The sequence below is a fragment of the Furipterus horrens genome, unplaced genomic scaffold (assembly GCF_987537825.1).
Source record: "Furipterus horrens unplaced genomic scaffold, mFurHor1.1.pri manual_scaffold_1, whole genome shotgun sequence".
Lineage (NCBI taxonomy): Eukaryota > Metazoa > Chordata > Mammalia > Chiroptera > Furipteridae > Furipterus > Furipterus horrens.
Window position 1 is genome coordinate 140,079,757 of NW_028327171.1, and position 21,629 is coordinate 140,101,385.

Genomic DNA, 21,629 nt, shown 5'->3' on the forward strand with positions numbered 1-21,629 from the left:
TTTTATTTAAGTGACTTTTTTTTTCCATTCTAAGCCACAAGATATAAACTTTCATCAAAAATGGTAATCTATTTAAAGTCAGAGCTATGTGTAATGTTTCATGTTTATGTATAGCTTTCATAGTAGACGATCCTACACCAGGAAAATGATATGCCCAAATTATGTTACTCTTACAGCTTCTAATATATCAAGTAGTATTTTCACCCATCAGTTTTATATTCTTTAAATAGATAAAAGTGAAAGAGGAATGAAAGAAAAAAATAAAGACACTTTGAAAAAGTGACTTTTTAATTGCTTTCTTTGAAAGAAAAGCTTTGAAAATTTTAATTATCATGCATATTCTAATAAGAGCAAAAAGGAATGTAAAGAAAAATGTGCATTGCACACTCTGAATACTCAATTTTTCCACTTTGCTTTGCACAATTACAAAGCTAAAGTACCTGGGGATAGGCAGAGGAGTAGATTGGGAAGAGCAATGGGTGATGATAAAGAAGGAAAAACTCACAGATCTTATTTCAAAGTGTTGCAAATTAATCTGATATTGGTTCAAACAATCTATGTCAGAGATATTTGTATTACAATTTTTTCAATGGTAGCTACAAAGTATTTCTGTTTACTGAGCACAATAAATCAATAAGAAAATAGAATTATTTTTAAAAGATGTCTGACTTTTTCACCTCAAAAGGAAGGGTTGTCATCAACTCAAGTGTTTATTATAAAATCTCAGTTACTTAAGATGCAAAACCCTGTGATAAAACAATAGTTTAAGACATAACCATGTCAACTCAAAGAAGTGAAACTTGAATTGTTAAGGCTTCTTTTTCTAGAATACTGGAAATTCTCAAATAGGAATTGTGAAATGATGTTGAAACTAATATTTTAAAAATTGAGTATAAGATTTAGAAAAAAAAATAAGGCTCTGAAGACAAATATATGATAGATATACATGAACATCTATTTATCTCTGGAGAATGGATCAGTATACTATTTCAGAACATTTGGAAACAAAAAAAGAAAACAGACATGGGAACCATATTGTGAGGCTTCCTCAGAAGAAATATGTCTGGAATTCACAGGGAGAATGAAATGTTAAAATAAAGTTATATCAACCTGCTGCTAATGTTATTGCTATTACTCAAGTTCTCCGAATTCAATGATTAATTAACAATCCCTGCAAAAGTGAAAAGGACATAAGATCAAACATGAAGCCCACCGCTGCCTGCATTCTGAAACTTATCCAGAAGTAATTTGCAGAATGTAGGTTTGTGATATCAGATACATTTAGAAAGTTATGAAAATCTGGAGAAAAAAGTAGGAATGTCAAAGTCAAAGAACTCTCTTTGCAATTCTAATACTAGATATATTTTATAATATTAACAAAATGTACATTTTGAGCACCTACTATTAGAAATTACTGGCATATGAGCGTACTAAACATGGGATGTTTACTGGCTAAATTGCATGGTTCATAAGGACATCTAATGTCTTAAGTGGGAATGTTTTTCAATAATTTGTCAAGTAATGATTTGCAAAATTACCATATAATAATAATAAGCTATTGATAAACAGTTATATAAGTACTAAATTATTTTTTTATTATTTATACTTAGCATAGGAGTGCCTTTTCCCTTCAAACTTCAATCAAAACTTGATTGACCTCAAGTTTTTTTAATAATTATTTCAATTAAGTATATTATCATGTAAAGACAACTCTCTTGAAACCTCCTAACTTTTCCTAATATTCATGCAAGACAAGTGAGCAATTCTGGATCCAGCATTTCTAAATAATAAGTCTCAGTCAGCATAACCTGATTTGGGATGATACCATGTTTCTGTGCTTAATGCATAACTGAAAAGAGCAGTAAAGCAAAATACAGGTGATGAAAGTCCTTTTTTCCCCACATCTTCATAACTTGGTTGAACATGATGGATAGGCTAACTTAATGATTTGGAAATTATCAGTAACATTACTTCCCCTAAAGAAATATTATGATAATTTATAACAGATTTGAAATCTGATTTCTAGCTTCCTGTGTAGCCATGTACAAATTTATATTTGACTCTCTTCAAATTTCTACCTCAGCAATATCTATCTATGCACACAGGGGACTTCAACTTTGTAGTTCCTTAAGCATTTAGTGCCTGTCTTTATACATATAAATTTATATTGTTGAAGAAATAATAAATTGCAATCAACTATTGTACTTTACTAAAGGCTTAGAGCTATGTTAAGATATCACCCATGCTTATTACTAGCTGTGGTTTTTCAAAGTTACTTAAAATGATCTTTGTGTGTTTCTAACATTTATGAAAAGAGGTAATATAACTGACCCCTTAAGGTTTAGATGAAAATTATATATATTAATAAATGCAAAACACTTAGAATAGTACCTGGCAAATAAAAAGCACTCAATCAATGTTAACAGACAACATTATCATACTATTTATCAATTTGAATTTTGTTTATACCATGGAACTAATGGTTTCCTTCAAGGGTGATGTGTATGTACTCAGTAACTGGTCGTTTCTGTTCTAATTTCTTCTCATTAAAATTTATTTCCCAAACTTCAGTCATTCACTTATTGTTTGTGAGAGTGTTTTCATATTTCATATACTTAAGTAACATTATGTTAATGTAAAATATGTTTTATCATTAATAAATGCAATCTTTTTTTTCTACTAAAATTCAAGGCTATGTAAATAATAATTAAAATTTAAACATTCACCGGCTAAAATAATCCCACTGGCGATATGTACACAATACATTGTGCAACATTATTTTATAAGAAAGCTTTCTAAAGGTGATGAAAAAAAAATATTTAAAGACCCATCAAAATCTAATAATGGTAGCTCAACAGAAGATGGCATGGGTGTAACCATAGAAGAGTGGTGAGACTAACAGGAGAATGACCAATACTGTAGAGGCATTTTCTTGTCACTACTTTCTCTAACATTAAAAGCTTGAGGCACTTTATGAGCCAAGACAATGACTTTTACCCCAGGACTAGAAATGCAGCAGAATTTCAAGAAAACTGAACAAGAAAACTCCTATCCCAGAACTCTTCTACCCTTCTAAATTGAATATGACATACATATTAAATGTTCACTGAAGATTAAGTAATTTACTAAAATGAGTTGTAGTTAAGAGTAGTAAGTTCTGTCCCTGACTGGTGTGGCTTAGTTGGGCATCGTCTGGGAAAGCAAAAGGTTGCCACTTCAATTCACAGTCCAGGCACATACCTGAGTTTCAGGTTCATCTCTGGTCAGGGCACGAAGGAGAGGCAATTGATCACTATTTCCCTCCCTCACTTTCTCCCTCCCTTCCCTCTCTCTAAAAATAAATAAATAAACAAACTAATAAATAAATAAAATCTTTAAAAAAATAGTGATTTTTAAGTGTGTAACAATGTAAATTAAATTCCTGGTTGCTTAAGAGGTTTAAATACCAAATATATTTATACCTTCCCCCTGCTAAGAAACTAAAATATCAGTGAATAACAGGTGTGAAGTTTTGGTCTCTGGCTGTCACTTTCCTTATGTCAAAGACTTTTTCTTTCAGCCTTGATTGAACATCAACTATGGTTACTTTTATTTAAGGTAATGCTAGCAGCTGTAAAATTCTCTACAATCGATTATGGTTTCAAGAAATATAAGTTTAATTCTTACTATGTAACAGTTAGAAGGGAGTTTTTCTGTAGGAACTCTTACTCTCAGCAACTTTTCTCTATAAAATTATCCCAAAATAGAAAGTTTACTGAATAAAGCAAAGTGAATTTTTTCTGACTTGTGTTTGGCTTTTCTTGACATGGTGATTTAGGGCCTCAAATCCCTTCACTTTGCATCCTTGTCCTCCTATAAGGCCTCATTCAGTGTTTCCTCCAGCCAGCACAGGAGGATAGAGAGAATGTGGTGGGGAAACACTCACTGGTTGATAGTCTTATGGAGAGAAGTTCTTTTTGTTTCTGCTCACTCTCCATTGGTTTAAACTACTTGCTCCTAACTGCAAGGCAAGCTGAGAAATGCAGTCTAGCCATGTGCCCAGGAAAGGAGAGGACAGAATTTGGTGAGTGACCATCAGGCTCTGCCACAGTCTACCCTCTCACATATGAATTTCCATCTGTCATCCAACACTTAGAAATAGGTTCACCTGCTTCCTCAAAGGAGACAACAAAAAGTCCCAACCAGTCACCTTATCCAGCTCCAATTCCAAAGTCTGTGATGATAAGTAGCTTTCTCCAACAGACCCAATCTCTCTCAAGCGGGTTATGGAGTTAGAATTTGAAAAACAAGCTCTCTGTCTTGCTTTCTTCATCATATCCAATAGACAATGGTGAAGCAAAAACTAGAAAAAACAAACAAACAAACAAAAACCATGTCATTTGTAAAGCAAACACTGATTAATGGCCAACAGTCATTGAACCAAAATGATAATTAAGTCCTACTTGGGAGGCCCTGTGAGTCACCTGTTGTCCTGCCAGTAGAGATATCTCCTGGTTGTTCTGGCTCTACTTTCTCGGAGAATTTCCTGTGTCTATTGTTTTCCAGGGTGTCTGGCTCTGCATCCTGGAGGCTCTTCCTTCTCCATTGTCCTCCATGGGTCTTATCTGAAGTGGGCATTAAAGAGAATGGCTTCCTTGAGGTTTTATTGCCTTTATAATTCAGTTTTTATTGAGCCAATATGGGATCCAAGGGCTGTAGAAAGAGTCACATTGTGTTTAGGCCAGGTTTCTGGTTTCTTTGGTAATACTGCACCCTAAAATCTTAGTAGAGGTTGATCTCATCACTTCAGTGCCAGTAACCAGAGCCAAAGGCATCCAAAGTTTCTTTCTAGAAATAGTCCTCAGATTTGCTTTCTTCAAAAAAAATAAAGATCCCCCCACTCCCTCCTATCCTGTCCCACCCATCATTGAAAAATACTGTAAAATAAAAATTCTGTTTAGTAAAATATAATAGTACTATTAATGAGAGCTTTCAAATTATCAAAATGTACACTCTTTAATTATAAATACCTTCTCTTCATTTATTGTATAATATAGAATCTGTCTATGGTGCTCCTTTAGAAGAAAGAATAGAAAAGCATCTTAAAAAATTCATTTCAAAAGTTCTTAATCATCTGACTGCTGTATGTTTAAATATATCTGTATAGTAGTGGAAGGCATGAAAATTAATAGACTATTGACTCTGAAGAAGCTGAGCTCACATCATATCACAAACACAAAGTGTTTCAATATTAAATATTTTGTTCTGGTTATTACAGTATTGCAAATCACCATGAAATATAGAGGTAAAAAACAATAATTTTTTATTCTGATAGAATATGGTTAAAAATTCAGATAAAGCATAGCAGGACGAGCTTGTTTCTACTACACAATGTTTTAGGTCTCTGCTGGGAAGACTTGAAGCCTGGGGGTGACTTGATGGCTTGGAGAAGAAATCATCAGGAATCTTTATGCTCATGTGATTCATGGTTGATATTGGCTATCTTCTGGCTCCTGAGCTAGTCTGTCAGCCAGAGAACCTAGAGACTTCTCCCTATGGTCTTTACGTGTAAGGATTATTTGGGCTTCCTCACAACATGGTGACTAGTTTTCAAATGTGAGTGTTCTAAGAGAACATGGCATTTTTTATGCTCTAATATTTGAAGTCATAATAATTTCTGCTATACTTTTTGTTTGAAACAGACATAAAGGTCAGCTCAGGTTCAAAATGAAAAACATAGATCCCACCAGTTGTAGGAGGTTACACGATAGAAAAGATCATGTGTAATATAAGGTATTATTGCAGCCAGCCATCTTTGAGTACACATTTCATTCAAATTAGTCAATCTCCAAATGATTCATTTCCTATTTTATATCTACTTTATTCACCTTCTTGAATGAATCTGAATATGATTATTTTCATGTACCCTCACTAATTTATAGTCTTTAAATCATTTGTAGCTTTTTAAAAGAAAAAGGCAATAGTATCAAATGTCAATATTTTTGCAGATATCCCGGCACAGAAGGAATCATTCACAGCATGTCTTGAAGGATGTCATTCCACCATTGGAACAATTGGTAAGTGATACTTTCACTCCAAGATTGTATTCTTCATCTACTGCTATAGAGTGAATTACCTCAAAATTCAACAACGTAAAACAGTACATATTATTACCTCATGATTTTGTGGGTCAGGAATCTGGGCATGTCTTAGAAGAGTCCCCTAACTCAGAGTTCCTCAAAAGGCTGCAATCAAAGGTTGAGCTAGAATTGGGGTCACATCTGAGGCTTGATAGGGGAACTATCTGCTTTCACCTCCTGTACATGGTTGTTGGCAGGGCTGTTCCTCCAGGGTTGCTGGTCAGAGGCTGTTCTCAGTTACCTGCCACATGGGCATCTCCAGCATGGCAGCTTGCTTTTTCACAGCATGCAGCAAGCTGACCAGGCAAGAGAGTATTAACAAGATAGATGTCGAAATCTCTTGTAATCTAATGATGGATATGATATCCTATCAACTTTGCCACATTCTTTTGGTCAGAAGCAAGTTAATAAATCCAGTCTGTATTCAGGGAGAAGGAATTACACAAGACTGTGAATAACAGGAATCAGAGATTTGGGGGGGGGGGAGGGGTGCTGACAGCAAATTTTAACAGTTTTATTAAAGAAGATTTAATATTTTGCTATTATATTCCAAGTCCACGAGAATAAGTTTTTCTTTTCTTAACTTTTTTTTATGGTTGTATCCAAATGACCAGAAGAGTGTCTGAAACATTATAAATAACACAAATGAATGAAATATTAGCGGTATTTTAAAAACATGTAAGTCCAAACTTTCTGATACATTCTGATGCTTCTTCTGTTAACGACCTCTTTTTTGATAAATACTTATTGCTGTACTTCATATTGGTCAAAATGCTATCAATGCAGTGGCTCAAAGGATACTACACAGTGATGACCTTACACCTATCTATCTCCTGCTATTCTTTTCCAGTTATCTTTGGGTTTTCTCATTCTTAATACCAGCAATACTTTCTTAGTTTAGTTATCTTATTTTCTTTTACTTTGCATATTGTAGATCACTCATCTCCACTCTAGCTATTGCTTCATTACTCTCCTCTGCTTTAGAGTAAAAGTTTCTTACAAGAACTGTCTTCGAGACGCTTTCTCTTTGCCACTTCCACTGCGAGGATGAAGACCATTCTCAGCAATCAGACTGTCGACATCCCAGAAAATGTCGATGTCACTCTGAAGGGTCATACCGTTATTGTGAAGGGCCCCAGAGGCACTCTGCCGAGGGACTTCAACTATATTAACATTGAACTCAGTCTCCTTGGAAAGAAAAAGAAGAGGCTCTGGGTTGACAAATGATGGGGGACTATAAAAGAACTGGCCACCATTCGCACCACCTGCAGTCATGTACAGAGCATGATCAAGGGTGTTAAGCTGGGCTTCCGTTACAAGATGAGGTTCTCTTGTTGAAATCAGAAATTTCTTGGGCGAAAAATACATCCGCAGGGTTCGGAAGAGGTCAGGTGTTGCTTGTTCAGTATCTCAGGCCCAGAAAGATGAGTTGATTATGGAAGGAAATGACATTGAACGTGTATCAAATTCAGCTGCTTTGATTCAGCAATCGACAACAGTTAAAAATAAGGATATCAGAAAAATTTTGGATGGAATCTATGTTTCTGAAAAAGGAACAGTTCGGCAGGCTGATGAATAAGATCGAAGTTGTCCAGCTATAGAAACAGCAAGATGCCAAATGATTCCTCATGCTTATTTGTGATATTCCTCACATTTGTATAACTTTAAGGATGCAATAAAAGCTGTGTACTTGGGGAAAAAAACAACTGTCTTCATTTACTGTTATTAATTTCTCACCTCTCTTTATCTCTTGAATAAACTACATTTAGGCTCTTACCAAGCTCATGAATTGTTTTCATATTACTAGATCCATGTGTAAAGTCTCAAGTTTTCTTTCTAGTAGAATCTGAATATTTAACCCAACTGATGGCTCGCTTTTTAAAAAAAAAATATTTTTCTCACATGGCTCGTATTAAACCACTTTTCATGGATCTCCACTTACTCAAATGGCAACTCATTTTCCATATTCGTAGTTGATTCCTCTTCAGTTTGTAGCTCATTTCTTAACCTTTTCTTCTTTTTCTTTATGTGTATTCACTAGAGCAACTCATTCAGATTTATGGCTTTGTATATTGTGCTATCCTAACCAATATTCCAAGAAACCACTGCCCAAAACTCCAGGACTACATATTGTAACATTTATTCTTATTATTTTGTTGTTGTTGTTGTTTTGTTTTTAAGTATATTTTATTGATTATGTTTTATGGTAGTCCCAATTTTTTCCCTTTGCTCCCCTCTGCCCAGTACCTCCCTTCCCTCTAGGAATCCCATCCCCCTTAGTTCATGGCCATGGACCATGCATGTAAGTTCTTTGACTTCACCCTTTCCTATATTATTCTAAATTTCCCCCTGTCTATTTTGTACCAACTGATTATGCTCCTTAATCCCTGCACCATTTCCACATTTCTCCCCCTCCCACTTCCCAGCTGATAACCCTCCAAATGATCCCCCTACCTATGATTCTGTTCCTATTCTGGTTTGTTTAGTTGGATTTTCTTTTTATTTTTTAGATTCACTTTTGATAGTTGTAAGTTTGTTTTCATTTTAGTGTTCATAGTTTTGATCTTCTTTTTCTTAAATAAGTCCATTTAACATTTCATATAGTAAGGGCTTCATGATGATGAACTCTCTTAGCTTTATCTTGTCTGGGAAGCACTTTATCTGCCTTTCCATTCTAAATAACTTTGCTAGATAGAGTAATCTTGGTTGTGGGTCCTTGCTTTTCATCACATTGAATACTTCTTGTCAGTCCCTTCTTGCCTGCAAAGTTTCTTTTGAGAAATCAGCTGATAGTCTTAAAGGCACCTCTTTGTAGGTAACCCTCTGCTTTTCTCTTGCTGCTTTTAAGATTCTCTTTATCTTGAACCTTTGGCATTTTAATGAGGATGTGCCTTAGTGTGGTCCTTTTTGGGTCTAGCTTGTTTGAGACTCTCTGTGTTTTTGGACTTGTATGTCTATTTCCTTCACCAAATTTGGGGAGTTTTCCTACACGATTTTTTCACATAAGCTTTCAATTTCTTGCTCTTCCTCTTTCTCTGGCACCCCTATGATTTAGATGTTGGCATGTTTAAAGTTGTCCCAGTGGTTCCTAAGCCTTTCCTCATTTTTTTCAATTTTTCTTTCCTCATTCTGTACTGGTTGACTGTTTTTTCTTTCTTATGTTCCAAATCATCAGTTTGAACCCTGGTTTCCTTCTCTTCATCATTGTTTTTGTGTGGATTTTCCTTCATTTCATTTAGCATTGCCTTCACTTCTTCCCTTATGCGTTTGCCATACTCAAGCATATCTATCAAGCCTGTGATCCTCTTTATCACCAGTGTTTTGAACTCTGTATCTGTTATGTTGGCTATCTCCTCATCACTTAGTTCTCCCACTGGAACCTTGATCTATTCTCTTTTTTGGGCCATATTTCTCTGTCTTCTCATCTTGATAGCCCCCTGTGTTTGTTTGCCTCTGTGTCTTAGGTAGAGCTGTGACTCCTGTTACATTTTAAGGGGTGGAGCCTTAAGTATTCTTTAGTACAGAGTGACCTGTTTCACCACATTGTGATGCTGTATGTGGGGTAAGGGTCCGAGAGGGAACAATGTCACTTGCTGAGCACCTTCCCCTTTACCAGGCACTTATCCCACTTCTGTAGGGGTCTGGCACCTCTCTAGTTGTTGCCCTGGCCATCGTTCCCAGAATGGGTGGGTCTGTGGACATTCTAGGACTGTGGGGACCCTTTAAACAAGCAGACTGTGCTGAGAGACAGGCAGTTTCTTCATCCACCTCAACCCCGACTGGTTTGCGCAGTCAGAAACAATGAGGCTTTATTTTCCCTGGCGCTGGGACTGTGAACTGCGTGGCCTGGTCTGGTGCTGGGAGTGCTCTCCAGGTTTCCCTCCGTAGTTTTTAAAATGTTTGACTGTGTTTTCTCCCAGCTTGCCACTGCGACTGCTGCCACCACCACCACACCGCATCCTCTCCACCCCAGGTCCGCCCCTCCTACCTGTCTGGATGAATATTTCTTCTTTATACCTTTGTTTGTTGGACTTCCATGCAGCTTGATTTCCTGGAACTTCTGGTTGTCCCTAGTTTTGAGGTAGTTGTGTTCCTTCTTAGTCGTGGAAAGAGATGCAGTGTGTCTGTCTAGGCCTCCATCTTGGCTGGAAGTCCTCTGTTGTTACATTTTCATTTAGATGTCTAACATATATCTCAAACATAACACATCCTAAACTGATACTGATTTTATCCCTAACTCAGTCTTCTCCATTTTATAATATCCTAACATGCTAACATCATCTTCTCGGTGCTTTAGTCCCTGTTAGTTCTATCTTTAAAATTAGTCCAGAATCAGTTCACTTCTCACCACATTTGCTATGTTATATCCCAACTGCTTTATTACAATAACTTCATAACCCATTTTAACCCTTGCTCTCTACTTTTTATTTTTAACACAACAGCCAAAGTGAGCTTGCTAAGATAAGCTATGCCATATCAACCCTTGGCTCAAATTCCTCTCTGGCTTCCCATCCCTCCCAGGGTAAAAACTGAAAAACATCCAATGGTTCATCTGATCCTACTGGTCCCAGCTACTTCCTTGGCCTCATCGTTTCCTTCTTCTCTCAGCTCATTCTACTCTAGCCAAGCTAACCACTTTACCTCTTCCACAGGGCCATAAAGACTATTTGTTTTTGTTTTTTAATCTGCTTGGTATGAAATAATTCATTTTCTGCCAAGAAATTTGTAAAACTCATTATTTCATTTGCTTTGTATCTCTATTCAATGATCAGCTTCTAAGGTAGGTCTTTCCTAACCTCCTTTAAAAACAAAAAAAGCAATTCCTCCCCACCGTTTCTAGCCACTCCTTTTATCTGATCCTAATTTAGTTTTCTCCATAGAACTTACAACCAGGTAGCATACTATAAATGTTATTTGTTTGTCATTTCATTAGAATATTCTGTGTAAGTAGGGGTACTGTCTCCTATTTTTATAACTCTATTTCCATGATTATAATAATTGCTAGAACATGGTAAGAACTCAGTAAAAATGTTAAATGAGTGCTGAAATGAAACAGTTAATGCTTTGGTTTTTACTTCAAAGCCTATAATACACAGATCTATTCTTGTATACATTCTCTTCATTATCTCGTCCCATGCCTTGAAGTGCTAATTAGTCATTTGTTCTCATATGTCTCAGTGTCATCTCAGAAGTGAAATCTCCTAAATGGAACACATCATCACCTTACTCCCGAACTAATCCCCATTTGCACTGAGACCATCTGTATTAGTAGCAGACATTTATCTAGGCTGAGAACACATTTTCCTTGGATCCTGTATTTTCTCTATGTCTCTTCACACAAGTCACCATTAATGCTTTTGATCCTAGTCCCCCAGCCAGCCCCCTTTACTCAGTGTTCCACATGCTCAGCATTCTTCCACACCAGTCTTCTTTAAACAATACCTGTATTACTTCATTCCTCTTCTGAAAATGTTCAACAGCTTTCTATTTTCTCTAGCATCAAATCTAGAGAACTCTCTCATAACTTACCTTATTTATTATTTACTCCCAAATACATACCCTCAAGCCAGCAATAGTAACATGATTAAGACATAGCTGTTACTCTGCAGGAGCATACATTTCCTGTAACAATTATAATTTCTTCATCCCAGCACCCACTTGTTGTTCATTCTTATTTCATGGGTAATAGACTTGTTCAATAGCTAAACTGTAAATGCTCTGAAGTTAGGGGTCAAGACTTGTATTTTCTTTATTATATCATACTTCTTCTTACATTGCTTTTGGCTTATTTAGTGTTTCTTCAGAAAAAAAAACATTTGTCAATCCATTTAATATTAAGATATTAAAGGTTTATTAAGATCATATTGTTGATTGTATATATTAATAAATATATGCCTGTTTTTCATAATGAAAGTCAGTTTTTTCAATTTAAGTAGATATAACAGTATCTTATTTTCATAATCAATTTTTCAGGTCTCAACTTACAGTACATTTAGTTTCTCTAGCAAGTATTTCTCTGGTTCCTCAAACTTGAATCACACAGACCTTCTTCACTCTGCCACTCTCTAGCAACCCTTTATTTTTCTTGTCATTATGTTGAATTTTATTATTTAAGCACAATTTTGTAAGAATTTTTTGGTGGATATATGTATGTTTTTTTCCTTTTTAAATTAAGTTGATTGGGTTGATATTGGTTAATGAAATTATATAGTTTGCAAGTATACAATTCTGTACATTGCATTGTGTATTCAGCACCCAAACTCAAATCTTTTTCTATCACCATATATTTGACTCTTTTTATCCCTCCACCCCCCTTCCCTCAGGTAAACCACCATATTGTTGTTTGTGTCTGGGTCTTTTATTTGTTTGTTTTTCTTGTTTATTCTTTTGTTGTTTTCAGTTTTATATCCCACATATGGATGAAATCATATAGTTTTTAACTCTTTCTGTCTGACTTATTTATTTTAACATGCTATTCTCAAGGTCCATACATGTTGTCACAAAAGGCAGTATTTCATCTTTTCTTATGGCTGAGTAGTATTTTACTGTAAATATGTACCACGTCTTTATCCAGACATCTGTAGAAGGACACTTAGGCTGTTTTTATGTCTTTGCCACTACGAATAATGCTACGATGAACATAAGGGTGGGAGAAGTGTCTTCCCAAGTCCTCTGCTCAGTTTTAATTAGATTGTTTGTTTGCTCGATGTTGAGTTGTATAAGTTCTTTATATATTTAGGATATTAATCCCTTGTCAGAGCCATTGTTTGCAAATATCTTCTCCTATTTAGTTGGTTTCATTTTTGGCTTATTGGTGGTTTATTTTGCTATAGCAACTTGGCTTTCTGTGATTCTAGATTGTCTCCATTGTTAATCACACTGAAATTGCCTGTTTCCTTTTCTACTCCTTTTGCTGAACTATATGCTATTTGAGGGGAGGCCTATGCCTCATTCACTGGTTTACTATTAGGACTTTATGGAAGGCATGCAATAAATAGAGAAGTACTTGTGTTTTTTACCAAAAATTTGGACTATAAAACAAATATAGTACATATAAATCATTATAAAGAGAAGTATATTTTAAATATGGCAAAGGAAAATGTTTACTTGAAGTATTTGATAAAACATGGCAAATGTTAGACTGAAAGTGGAGCTATGTAAGTATGTTTGTAACATAAACATACATGTGCAATTATATATATAATTATGTACATGTAAATATATATATATATAATTATATTTGAACAGTGCTTCAAGTTGTCTGAAACATTTTAAAAATATTAATTGCAAATTAAAAAAAATTCAAATTATGGTTATTACTCAAGTTTAACCAATAACTAATGGTGTATTTCCACTACACCTACATATCAAAAATAGGCTAATATTTGAAAAACAGTAGAATATTCAGAATTGATAGTCTCAATTTACCTTCTTAACATTAATATTATAGGCTGGTTTATTGGCTCGTTGATGGCTGTGTTGACTCTACAGCCTCAGTTCTTAATAAGTACAATTTATTTTGAATATCACAAATTATTCATTAGTATGCTTATAAATAATATATCTATGTGTTCAGTACTCTTTTCTAGGTCAGAAAGGTGGCATTGGCACTGCTAAATAGAAGGGAAAAAAACATTAATTTGTTAAACTCTAATTTGTAATCTCTCTCAATCTTGTTTTCTCTCTTTCTCTCACACACACATACACACACATATATACATGTGCAAACATTTTTGGAACTACCAACCGATTTACTTCCTACTGCTGACTGCTGACTTGAGTTTCCCCAGATCCTCCCTCTGAGTACTCGGTTATCTCACACTACCTTGTGAACAAAGATTATATTCAGTTTTTATCCATCAATTTCTACTTGAATGATATTGCTGATTTAATGTGATTTTTAAAGACAGAAATGCTTCTCTTTCCCCCACAACTCTTTTTTTTTAATTTAATTTTTTATTTTTGGTTTTTCAATTACAGTTGTCCCAATTTTCCCTCATTTCTCTCCCCCACCCAGCCCACCCCTTCTCCCACAATCATATCCCTCCCAATTGTCCATGTCCATGAGTCATTTATACACATTCTTTGACTAAACCCTTCCCTTACTTATCCCCCTTCTCTCCCTCCCCTTTTCCCCCTATTGACTGCTATTCTGCTCTTTGTTCTATTTAGTTCTTTTGTTTGTGTTGTTCTTTAGTTTCCTGTATTAGGTGATATCATATGGTATTTTTCTTTCTTTGCCTGGCTTATTTCACTATGCATAATTCTTTCCCCCACAACTCTTATTTATGAATTACACCATTATTTTGGGCAACACCAAAATAACCATCAGTTCTCCTAAATAGCACATTCTGATTTATTTTTAACTATCTATTATGATTTACACCAAACTGAATTATTTTAGAGATTATAAAGTTTTCTTTACATGACTAATCTAAATATATATATATAGATAGATATAGATATAGATATATAGATAGATAGGTAGACAGACATACACTCACACACACACACACACACACACACAAATGCATATTTTTTTCACAAATATAGCATGTTTCTTATTTCTATCCCTCAGTTCTCCTTCCTTCCCTCATTCCTCAATGTTGGTTATGGAGTCATGCACAGGTTTTTGCAGTAGTTTTCCTTGGCAGTACTTACCAGAATGAGCTACCATAGATTAAATAATATACATTAAAACACTTTAGAAAACAATAAAGTCCTTTAAGTTGGTGTTATTACTCTTTATTTTTATGATGTGGATTTTTGAGATTACTTATTTCCAACATTTGGTGCTATATAAACCTCGCTTTCATTTGTCTCTTGTATTCAGAACTTCCCTGAATATTTCCCAAAAATCGTAAGAGGCTTTGGCTTTAGCATAACTGGCAGAAGTATCCCATTAGACCTACCTCCTTTGGAGGAAAATGATTCATTTTACAAAAGTGGAATCTGTCATCGTGGGTGCTCCAAAAGATGCTATCATCCCTTGGTGGCCATGCTTTACATCTGAATGTGCTCTTTAACCAGCATGGTTAAGCAGAAGCATAATGCATTTCCTTTGAATGTTGTCAAAATACATTTCTAATAAAAATCTAAAATCTCATGGTGAAAACTACCCAGTTCATTTATAAGTGACATCATTTCTGCTACATGATATTCAAATCCATATGCCATCAATGCAAAAGACCTAAATTCTTTTCTGAGAATCTGTGTGGATGCTTAACAGGTGCTAACATGCATTAACAATTTTAAACATGAAACATCAAATATACTAATATATGTTTGTTTCCTGATCTTGTATATTCTATATTATAACTGTTCATGAGACCTAATTATTTTCAGGGCACTTTCCCTTTATTTCACAAGGAAATGTTGAAGCAAAATAACCCTGTTTAGAACATGTTAAATCTTTATCATCTTTATTTTTTATCAAAAGAGTATAAGACATGTCTGTGGATAACCCTGCAGGAGTCAAAAGCCTGTGGCATGTTTCAGAGAATCATCTGCTACCTCCTGAGCTAGGAGGATTTGGAGGACAGAACTCAGGAAGTTGCCATGGCTTGGGGGTAAAGCAGGTTTTTGCAGATAAACCTTAAGTCACAGATTTTACCTTTTGGAGCCAGATATCATTTTGTGGATTAATTAATATTTGTGACGGTTTTGAGGATGAAAGGCATTGTGAGTATACAGTGTTTTCTTATTTAACAACAAAGGACAACCACTTTGGGGGAATAATTCTATTGATAAGGCCATGCTTTCTTTATCCTGCAAAAATAAAATATATATACATATGTCTACACACACACACACACACACACACACACACATATATATATATATATATATATATATAAAAGTGCTTCAGTCTTTCAAAATTCCACTTTGGAAAGATAAAATTAAGTTTTCAGAAATAACATCCTCTCAAATCTTTAAGCTGGTAGTATGTTAATAGTAAGTTATATAGTAAATAACTTGAATGGAAATCATTTTCAGGTTTTTATTGTTTCATGCACCCTCCTTTTCTCAAACATGCATGTATTTATAATTTTATCAAGGCCATTCCTGCACTAGGCACTGTGCTAGTTCTGGGGTATGCAATGTTATGCTAAATCCTCATGTTTTTTCTTGAGGGGTTTCAGTCCATGGGTAAAGAGAAGTGTGTTCAACAAGGAAAGGAAGAAATTATTCCATAAATATATATTACAAAACATACTTTAACAACAGAAAACCAAGTTTTTATGAGAGACCCTACCTTGGGTTGAGTAGTCATAAAAGTGCTCTTTGAAAGGGACATTTAAATTGAGATTTGCAGGATGGGTAGAGTTTGTCAAGCAAAGAACTCAAAGAAGAGTGTTGTAAACAAAAGCAACAGCAAGTGCAAAGATCTGGAGGTCAGAGCAAGTTGTTACATTTGAAAAACTACGAGAATCACATGCTGGTTAAAATAGGGAAAATTCAGGGGGTTTGGGCAGAGGAAGGAAGTGCGTAGATCATGAAAGGCCTGGAGCTGATGGTAAGGTTTTTAGAAGCCCTTAAAACACAGAAACAGGTTACAATAATTTTTCCCATCCAGACCCACATTTTAAATTCACTTAACTCTAGATAAAGAACAAGAACACACAACAACAAAAAGGCTATTAACATTGGGTAATCCTTTCTTCCTGACTGCCTGGACTGAAATTAGGTTAGAACAAAAAAAAAAAAAAATGAATTATGAGAATAAGTTGCCCAGGCAGTAACAGGGAAGGCTGTTCTCTCTAAACTCCAGTGGCAGGCAAAGAAAGAGCAACGTAGTGCTATCAAGGATGCAAAGAAATATAATTTGGTACAAAGGAGGGAAACCAAAGAAGAGGCAGGAGAGTGGAGACACAGGAAAAGCCTCCAGAAGACTGAAGAACGTTTCCGAGTCACAAAGATGTGCGCCTTCATCAGCCCTTTTCCCAAACAGAACCTGGAGTTTCTGGTGTGACCGAATGAAACACAATGCTTCAAGTCGAAAGACTCAGGAAAAAGGCTATGGGGTTTTTCACACATTAAATAGTAGCTTTTTCAAAATGACATTTTGATGAGTTAGGGGTAAATAAATCAGGGACATGTGGGTGAAATTTGCTTTGAAGCACATAGGGGTTTAAAATGATGGGGAAAAGCACTTGGGAAAACATAATAGTATGTGCTTTGCCAAACCCAGCATTTGAGAAATGGTTCAAGACATTCAACAGAATCCCAAAGTCCAACATGTTTTCTCGAGAATGTAAGAAAGGGAGAATATCTATAAAAGCCTTGAGCAACATGTATCTAGATGGTTACAAATAAGTCGCTATGAGCAAACCTGTTTTACTGAGACCTGAAATCAAGACCAGCTTCTCAGGAACCTCTTGGAGGATGCTTAGTTGGTCCTTCCCAGGCACGACTCATGTGTGACCCAGAATCATTTTCCTTTGCTTTTCTTCTATTCTCCTTGCCATGTAATCACTGTATTTAACTTGAATTTTGGTTTACCACTTTTTAAAAGTAAAGTAAATATTTACATTGGGCAAAAACATATATTTCATGTATTTAAAAACATCACATTTCATTTTCGAGTTATATGTAAGGTAGATCTATAAATAAGCATTTAGTTCTTTTTTTTTAAATTAGTATTTTTTATGATATACAGATAAGCTGGATTTTTAAGATGATTTGTTTCCCTTGTTATCATTTCTGTTTCTCATCAACTGTGACCACAGCAAGTTCACACATAAGGTCAACAGATCTGATACAGCAAGAGACAAGACTATAAAAATAACGGGAGACTGAAGAGACAAATGTAAACAATGAACCCCAAAAAGGAAAGTGGTACATCCAAAGAAATGTAATGAGAAAGAAAGCCGATGGAGTTCTGTAGGACGACTGTGTTCTGGAAATCTAATATACAGCATAATAATTATTGTTACTAATATTATATTATATCCTGGAGATGTGTGCTAAGAGAATAGATTTCAGATGCTATCTTTTTTTTTTAAGGTTAAAAAAAAAGAAAAGAAAGGTAACTATGTAAGGAAACGGATACATTATCTCAACTATAGTAATCATTTCACTGCATATTTTTATATCAAAACATTATGCCATATGCCTTAAATGCATTTTTTTATTTTAAAAATAGAAAAATAAAAATACATTTAAAAAAGAATGCCAATGGAAAGAAGACAGACAGAAATATCTGTTTCTGTGGGTAGTGACATAAATGAGATTTAACAGAAAAATAGAAGCATCACTAAGGGGGTAAAATGATGTAACCAGACATCAAGATTATCAGCAATGTACTGTGATATATTAAAAGTTCAGATAAAATATAGTCAGTGTCTCGTTATTAAATAGAAAATTAAGTTTAAAATCTGTTTGAAAAGTATAGTAACCCAAAGTCATAGTTACAGAGAGATGAGATAAGTTCTTTTCAGGGCAAGCCAGTCATTCATAGAAAGTTTCATAAGGTCACTCAAGTTTAGGGCTGTGACCTGTCTCCGTTTTGTGGGTGTAGAGAAATTGTATTTATCAAAATTATTGGGGCTTACAGAGATAATGATCCTTAGGGACTATTTCACAGTAATCAAATTTGTAAGAGTCTGATGTATCAACTACAATTCTGATTTATAAATTTATAATCATGAACATACTGATGCTGACTATTTAAGTCACCCACATTCTACATCAAAGGACCTAGGAAGCGGAATTAATAACCAGAAAGTTGCCAATGGACACAGCATCAGAACAAAGGGAAAAAAAACAATACTTACATATAATGGTTGAGGAAATGTCATAAGGAATAAGGGCTTGTGGTTATGGTATTAAAAGCCAATCCTTTCTCAGAATCTGGCGAAAGTCTTCAGTTCAGTTCATTTCCTTTTATTAACATGTATTTTAACAAAACTCTTGGTGAACTGGTGTTGATGAAAAGCTATTGTTTTCAATCCTACTTCTTTTATCTGAGAGCAACATGAAGACTTCATATAAAAAATTGCAGTGTCTGTACTTATGAGTACAGGCTGGTCTTCCTGCCACAATTGTTACATTAATCAGAGGTTGTCTTCTGCTATCCTGTCTTGTCTATTGCCTCCAACTTAAGTTGATAAGGAGGTGCTACCTGGATATCCTACTACCATTCTTTCTTTTCATCTGTATCTGAGCAGAGTTGTGTATGCTGAGTACTTCCTCAATGCTAGCAGACTGACTGGCATCCAATCTGGACAAATCTCTGATCTTTACTACAACTTAACATTAAAGAGGGTTTCTAAGGGACATTGGACAAATACCTTAAGAAGCTAGACTCAGCATCTAAAGATTGGATGGCATTTCTTACATATGCATAAATTAGGGAGTGTCACTATCTAAAAGACTTTCAAGTTGGCCCAGAGCTTGGCTTTAAAATATACTCAGCTTAGACCTAAAGCTGTACATAAATTACTAGAGACGGGACCATCTGAGTCCGAGGTGACTAACATACTCAACTGTAATTTATATATTCGTATCATTGTCCTTTCAAACCATGGCATTAACGTAAAGTAGATATAAAGAATTAGAATGAGTACTATAAAGCATGGTGAGGTATTTCAAAGTATGATGACAAGGAATACTGAAGTAAACTTACATCATGAAAGATTTGCTTGCCAGAATGGGATTTAAATAATGCAGTGCTTTCAATATTGGAATCCTGGTTGGAGCTCTTTATTCCAGGGCAAAAGCTGGATTAAGACTCTGAGATGGCTGGTGGGGAGTATGGTACCCAGTCCCCCTAAGAGAGAAGCAAGAATATCTTGAATATCAGTTCACAAGGATATAAGCCACAATAAAATTAAGAGTGCTCTATTAATCATTGCAGCCCCATGGTGAGCAGAGCAGCTGTATTAAGTGGAAGGGAGTTTTCTATTTGAAAAGTGGTTGAAAAAATGAATGACTCTGCATCAGTCTAAAAGAGACAATGGGGAGAAATAAACACTTGATCCCAAAAGAGGGAATATGTGCATGATGTTTGTACACGTATATGACTACATGTAGAGATGTGCATGCAGATACATAAATATATGTAAAAATATGCACACTACTCATAGTAAGTGTAATAGGTAAGAGCACACAGTAAAAGGATTATTAGCTTCTTCTAATGACATGGAAGGCAGCTTGGACTTTGGAAGATGATATAAGAATATATAACTAACTTGCTATTTACCTTTACTTCTTTCCTTTTTCTGGGACCTGTTTGTGGTTATACCTGGCATTGACTCAAGACCATGGGGAATGCCTCAGCCTGTTTGATGGCAATGGTGTCTCATTTATGGTTCTAAATTGAGAAACACAGAACCTGGCCTCAGTCTCATATATCTTGAAAGTGTCCAGCAGTGTCTGGAGGAACATAGCTTATGTATTCAAGGAGAGGGAATTTTAAGGTACATAACTAAAGCCTGCTTATGTTGATTTCTCCCTGCAAGAATATTGGCTTTTTTCTTCAGATTTCTCTTCTCGTTTTTAGAAAATGATCATCAGTAACACACCTCTGGGTACTAAATGTCCACCCACTGTCCCTTTAGTGAATATTTTCGGGGTAAGAAATGCTATAGTCTTAGCTGAGAATTCATGCATCATTTTTTTCTGAAGGGTTGAGAGATCTTGTAGCTCTTTAGTGGATAAATTCAGGCTTTTGGTAACTTTTATTTTGATCAGAAGAAAGCTTAAGTAAAACAAAGTTTGTCTACAGTTACACAACAAAATTTCTCAATATACACTCTTAAGAAAAGGGACCTCCTCTGTGATGCTAATTGCTACTGAAAATATCTTTTTTCCAAACATTTGTAGAAACCAGTGCTGCCCAGAGTTAAACACTGAACTTATTATATGGGCTTTAGTGGGTAGACAAATAAGATTTCTTGGCACCAAGAAAAAGGAACAGTATACACAGAATAAATGATGGGAAAAGCCAATAAGTAGATGTACTCAAAAACAAAAAAAGCCACTAATGAACATCATAATTCTAAAAATTGTGTAAGAAAGCTTCCTTAGACTCTTTATACTTGTGGAGAGCATGCTGAAGTGAAAGGAATTTTCAGAAAATGTAGATATGTGGAAATTTTTTGCTATGACTATAATAAATTATCACTATTATTTTCATTATTATTCATTCCAAAATATATTCCTCAAATATATTTTGATGGCTAAGTACTATGCTTTTAGTAGGAACATAATAAAGAACATGTCAGAAAAGATCTCACCTATACAGAGTGAGTCTCTAAACAGACAATTCTTTAACCAGTGAAATTTCAGTGGTTTGGGACAACTCATTTACTACTAAATATCTCTTTCTTTTACCTGTCACAGTATAGACTGACATTTTTGGCTTTTCCAGTTTTCTATAAAGATTTAAACATACATTTTAAGTAGTCATTTAGACATCCACTCATTTGTTCAAACAGTATTTATTATTGTGACTATTGATGCCATCAAGTACTCTAGGTTCTGGGAATCCAGGTGTGAAAGGTAAAG

At 35.1% G+C, this 21,629-nt stretch overlaps 1 protein-coding gene and 1 pseudogene across 1 annotated transcript in view; both read left to right on the forward strand.

The window, feature by feature from the left end:
• ARHGAP15 (Rho GTPase activating protein 15) overlaps positions 1 to 21,629 on the forward strand; it is a 643,467-nt gene that overhangs the window by 61,761 nt on the left and 560,077 nt on the right. Inside the window, exon 3 of the mRNA XM_090267320.1 lies at positions 5,988 to 6,056. Coding sequence (XP_090123446.1) covers positions 5,988 to 6,056 — 69 coding nt within the window. The remainder of the gene's footprint in view (positions 1 to 5,987; positions 6,057 to 21,629) is intronic.
• LOC150021984 (large ribosomal subunit protein uL6 pseudogene) lies at positions 7,108 to 7,816 on the forward strand (annotated as a pseudogene).